At 45.9% G+C, this 6,000-nt stretch overlaps 1 protein-coding gene across 1 annotated transcript in view; it reads left to right on the top strand.

Moving 5' to 3' along the window:
- The first annotated feature begins 887 nt into the window (after positions 1-887).
- DOPEY1 (dopey family member 1) overlaps positions 888-6,000 on the top strand; it is a 56,753-nt gene continuing 51,640 nt past the window's right edge. The window contains exons 1-3 of the mRNA XM_015420900.1: positions 888-1,149; positions 3,400-3,520; positions 4,543-4,662. Of these exons, the coding sequence (XP_015276386.1) occupies positions 888-1,149; positions 3,400-3,520; positions 4,543-4,662 (503 nt within the window). The remainder of the gene's footprint in view (positions 1,150-3,399; positions 3,521-4,542; positions 4,663-6,000) is intronic.

Here is a 6,000-nt window from a genome sequence, read left to right as displayed (position 1 = left end):
TGTTACACTTCCAACATTTGTTTGACATAATCGCGAGAAGTCTCAATTACGTCCAGTCCAAAGAATACAGTACATCGGTGCTATACTGGATTCCAAGACATGCATGGCTTACCTGCCTCAGGACAGAGCGGCAGACATCATTTCTTTAGCCACCGTCGTACATACCCAACCTTCTGTCACTGCCTTCCAAATTCAGAGGCTTCTCGGCCTTATGGCCGCAACTACGTCGGTTCTCGTCTTTGCCAGACTAAAAATGTGTCGTCTACAACTGGTTTATCCGCAAGTATTTCCCAACGAAAAACGCACATGCTGTCATCCTAACCCCTCCTCCCAACATACGAGACTCGTTCCTTTGGTGGACTGTCCCTTCCAATCTCTTCCAGGGAGCACCTTTCCATCACCCCAAATCACCCTGACCATGGATGCTTCCCTGTCGGGATGGGGTGCACACATGATGGGCATGTGTGTCGGAGGCAAGTGGAATACCCACGAACAACGTTGGCACATAAACTTCGTGGAACTGCTTGCAATACAGTTCGCTGTCAAGAGTTTCCTACCACTGATCAAGGGGAAATGTGTTACGGTCCTCACAGACAACACCACTGCACTCACTTATGTCAACAAGCAAGGAGGCACGGTCTCCCTACGTCTCTGCAACCTTGCCATCCAGTTATGGGACTTTTGCATCACCCACGACATCTTCTTAATAGCCACGCACATCCCAGGACACATGAATGTGCAGGCAGACCATCTAAGTCGAGCAGGGCTCAGTCTCCACGACTGGGAAATGGACCCGATCTCCTTTACTTGTTTCCTCCCTTACCCCTGCTTCTGAGAGTGGTCTGCAAAATTGTCAGAGACGGCGTGGACTGCATATTGATAACCCCATGGTGGCCGAGACAACCATGGTTCTTGACCGTCCTCGAATCGTCAACAGGGATATACCACCAATTCCCTCCGGCACAGGACTTCCTTTTCCTGTCCGACTCCCCTCTCCTACATCACGACGTACCACGCTTGAAATTGACAGCGTGGAGAATAACGTCAACGGTTTTTCCAGCTGCGTAGCAAACGTTCTACTGAACGGCAGAAAACCTACTACGCGAAGGTCCTGTCATTATAAATGGCAAAGATTCTGTTCTTCCCTAGGTGATGATGCCCCTCGAGCCACCTCCGCAGGTCTCGAGAAAGTTTTTCAATTCCTCCTATCCCTCGCTGACTCAGGACTTTCCCACTCATCGTTACGTGTTTATTTGGCCGCCCTTTCGGCCTATCATGTTCAAGTTGACGGATGCACACTGTTTTCCCATCCGCTTTCAAAACTTTTTAAAAAGGTTTATTGCATCTCTATCTTCCTGTCAAAACTCCTGTCATTCCCTGGGACCTTCCTCTAGTTCTTCGCCAGCTTACGAGGAAACCCTTTGAGCCCCTCGCAACTTGCGATATGAAATGTCTGTTGTGGAAGACGGCCTTTCTGGTTGCTGTCACCTCTGCAAGGCAAGTTGGAGAAATACTGGCTTTCAGGCATGACACGCCATACTTGTCCTTTTTGCTAGATGGCGTCTGCCTCGTCCCTGACATCTCGTTCCTGCCAAATGTAGTGTCAGAGTTCCACCTACAGGCAGAAGTCTTCCTCCCGGATTTCTTCCCGGCTCTGACATCCTCAGAGGACAGACTCTTACACACCTTGGATGTGAAGCGTGCGCTCCTGTTCTACCTGAACAGAACCCGCCCAGCGAGACGTGAGTCCCAACTATTCGTCTCGTACACACCATCAAGGCTGGAGACTCGCATCACAGTTCAGCGCCTCTCAAGGTGTTATTGCGGGTCTCATCCGCCTCTGCTACCTGATTGCCAAACAGCCTTTGCCTGGCCCTGTCAGGGCCCATTCAACCCGAGCTGTTGCTGCTTCCACTGCCTTCCTCCAGGGAGTGCCCCTGACGGACATTTGCAAAGCCGCTACGTGGGCCACGCCCAACACCTTCATCAGGCACTACGCCCTAGACGTCCGCAAAAACTCTAATACGAACATGGGATGTCGCATTCTATCTTCGGCTACGCAGTAAAGGACCTGCCAGCACCCTCCTCCAGGTAGGCCACTGCTCGCTAATCTCCCATGGGTGTGAAGCACAGAGACCACGTTGAACATAAACAGGTTGCTTACCTGTAACTGATGATCTTTGAGTAGTCATCTGTGCATTCACACCACCCGCCCTCCTTCCCCACTGCTGTCAGCTTCTACATTTTCCATAGGGGTTGATTTGCGGCGGTTTGAAGAAACTGGCGGGATGTCCGTGCCCACCCCTCTGGGCATGCGCGGTGGGGTTCCTGCGTATGCCCGAGGGACTGGGCGCGAAGATCCATTAAAGAGCTTGCTACAATGCCGATCGATCCAGCGCGTGTGCACTAGATCCCATGGGTGTGAATGCACAGATGACCACTCGAAGATCACCAGTTACAGGTAAGCAACCTGTTTTTCCTCCAGTTCCTTGGATATAAATGTGCAGTTGTTTGCTTTGAGTAAGTGGGTCCTATGGAACTGTCAGACAAGATGGTGATGGTAGAAAGTGCTGTCAAGTTGCAACCGGCTTACGGCTACCTGTAGGGTTTCCAAGACAAGAGACAAATAGAAGTGGTTTGCCCATTCTCTGCCTCTGCATAGCAACCCTGGACTTCTTTGGTGGTCTCCTGCCCAAATACTAACCAGGGCCGACCCTGCTTAGCTTCCAAGATCTGAAGAGACTGGGCTGGCCTGGGCCATCCTGATCGAGGCTTTTAATACTCCATATAAAATTGTATTTTGTGGCAATGCTATGTGTCTTTCTGCAATACTGGAGCACAGCAAATAGGGCTCAGTTATTCTGCATTTGTTTCTGGGCCTCCTTTTTCCATTACCTCGGATGGGATATCATTTTGGCACTCAGTCAGTTCTAATACGTATGGTATTAAGAAAATCATTTTTGTAATTGTCAGAGAGGTCTGTTACCTGCCTGGTTTTCTGTGCAGCAAAATCCAAATGGGCAGACTTTCCCAAGAATGCACACTGACCAGATTTTCTCCTCTCTGTTTAACTTGTATCATTATTGCTTACATTTCAACAGAAGTGGGAAAGGGATCATTGTTACTGAGATGAAACACTCAAAATACTGTCATTAGCTCTCCAGACAATAATTGTGTGTTGAAATTTAGTTTTGAAAGCACAAGTCTGGAAATCTATGGCTTTTACACAGCTAATTGTAGTAAGAATACAAAAGAAGACTGCAAATGAGTCTTTTGTTGTATGCTGTCTAATTGCATAATGGATTAAATTCTAGGAACTAATGATCTGGGCTCAGTCCTGACATTAGCTAGTGAATAATTCTTTAGAATCAGCCTAATTCTCTCTCTCTCTTTCTGTAGGGCCTGTAATATTAGAGGATGTACTGATTGAAGTATTTAGGACATTATATACACAGTGCAAAGCAGAGCTGGATCTTCAGGTGGAATCTTCCTTCAGCAAGGACCATGCACAACTAAGCAGGTTACTAGATGCGGAAGGGGGAAAGTGGAACTGTAATTTGTAGCCACCAGGATTAAAATTTCTATTCAGATAATTCCACGCACCCGATGGTCTGGGTTTGGTGTTTCTTGAACAGTGGGGGCTTTTCATACCACATGACAAAATAATTCTAAGAAAATTGAGAGTTAATAATTTCAGTTTGTGTTTCAAAATAAGGCAGACATTTCCTTGGATGAGTGCAAGCCCTTGGGCTAACCTGAAATAGCTTTTTGGCATCCCAGAGTGTATTTTAGAAAAAAATTTCACTAAATTTTTATGCTTGAAACTTTTAGCAAACCATAGAAGTTGAACCATATCCAGCATATTACTAAACATAGACTAAGCCAAGGCATTCTATTTGTTGCTAAAAATGAATCTAATTGATTTCCCTCCTGTTGTCCCACATAGAATGAAATAACTTTTGAAACAGCAGAGATGGGAGAAAGCTCTCCCCCCCTCCTTGTATGTATGTTGACAGTATGTTGTCGAGGGCTTTCACGGCCGGAGTTCATTAGTTGTTGTAGATATTCCGGGATGTGTGGCAGTGGTCTTGGCATTGTAGAACCTGACGTTTCGCCAGTAACTGTGACTGGCATCCTCAGAGGTATAAACACAGAAAGATGGAGTACTCTCTGTGTCAAGGTGTGTTTTTTTTTAACAGTGTGTATGCCTTTTAAAATTTTTGTGTAGTCCCTTCAAAACAGTTGCTAGCTGCCAAGCTGCACAGATAAGACAGTAGCTGAATGGTTTTTCCTCTCTGAGGAACCTTGTGAAGGGCATCTGAGAAGCAGTAAATATCCGTCTTTCTTACACTAAGCACCTCAGAATTTAAGAACAACACAAAGAAGTTTCCTGTGTAGGAATAAGAGCAGAATGCAGAAGAAAAGTGGTAGGATGGGGAGGCGGAAAAGGAAAATTCATGTGTGGAAGATGAAGAAATACATTTGGAGTGGAAAGGACAAAATATTTTTTATAATAAATCCTGTTATATTTTTTTCTTTTAGCAAATTGAGGGAAAATAAGAAAACAGCAGAGCTGATTAAAACTGCCAATCTTCTGTTTAATTCCTTTGAGCCATACTATATGTGGGATTATATTGCCCGCTGGTTTGAAGAGTGCTGTAGGTAAGTTATGTCCCAGTTTATCATGTCCTGTTGGAGAAATAGAACAGGCTTGATTAATTGTTGAAAACTGTTAAATAGTTTAAAGTTTTCAGAATGAGTGGTAATGTTTTGAATGGTAATTTTTGAATAGAGGGATCTTTATAGAATTTACAACAATAAGGTGACATAAAACATTCGTGTTTAACTTTACATTATTATTAATTAATTAATTAATTAATTTACTACTGTTATAGTCTGCCTTTCATAGTAGCAGCTCTTCTAGAATAATGCAAAGCTTGTTAGGAGAGCAGTGGTGGACTGAGAAGCCAAAATAGCCTTGCAAAGGGCGCTCCCCACTGCCTTTTACTGACAGAAACCGATGTTTGAAGGCTGGCAATACTATTTTGGCTGTCTAGCAGCTCCCACAGTGGCCACTGAATTCTCTGAGGGCATCCATTTCTCAACAATAGAGGCACTGGTTCTATTGTGTTGGGGTGTTTTAACCCCATCCCCATGTTCGTTTGTTTTTAGATTTCAGATTTTTCTGTAAACATGTCGTTTTTCTCAAGTTTGTAGAAAGATCTGTCTTGCCTGTTGGTGACTCCAGTCTCTGGATTTAGGTATCCACAAGTGGGGCAGGAGGACCTGTCATGTCAGTCATTTTGACAGCTCCCCCCCTAGGGTTACTCCTGCCTCCCTAAGGGCCATGCTTCAAGGTGGTGGCAAGATGGCAGCTGCTGTCAGCCAGAGGAAGCACCATGACCATGTGTTGGCTTCCCCCCCCCCCCAATGGTGTAGCGTCTGGCTGGAAGCTGGGGGAGAGAAAGCTATTGGGGAAATGTAGTAGGCGTGCTTTTTGAAGTTTTGTATGGGAGGGGAAAAATACAGTGTGCAAATTGGATTTTTCCCTGTGTGTGGTTGTTTTTTGTAGAAGGGGGGAACACTTTGAAAACAGCAGTGGGGCTGGGAACATGTGTGAAAACTGTACACGGCAAATGCTTGTGCTGTGTTTAGTGCAGACACCCCAGGGTCTGAGCCCCCCCCCCCATCCGACCCTCCAGCCAGCCATTTAGCCAGCTGGTTTCCACCCTCCCCTTTGCAAGCCCCAGAGAGCAAAAGCAGTAGCGAAGGTTAGTTTGCAGTGAAGGAAAAAAGTATCTCCGTTTTAAATAGTCAACACATGAGTAGATTCACAGTCCCTCCCCAGCCAGCTGATTTCCACCCTCCCCTTTGCAAGCCCCACAGAGCAAAAGCATTGCCCCTGTGGGAGAGGTCCTGCTTTTGCCAGGACGAGGAGGAGAATTTCTAAAGCGTGCTCTCTCTTTCTACAAACCTTCCCCCCCCCAGAGGAAAACTTGA

Source organism: Gekko japonicus, unplaced genomic scaffold (assembly GCF_001447785.1).
Source record: "Gekko japonicus isolate JY-2015 unplaced genomic scaffold, Gekko_japonicus_V1.1 scaffold2587, whole genome shotgun sequence".
Classification (NCBI taxonomy): Eukaryota; Metazoa; Chordata; class Lepidosauria; order Squamata; family Gekkonidae; genus Gekko; species Gekko japonicus.
This window is presented reverse-complemented; position numbering and strand designations above follow the sequence as displayed.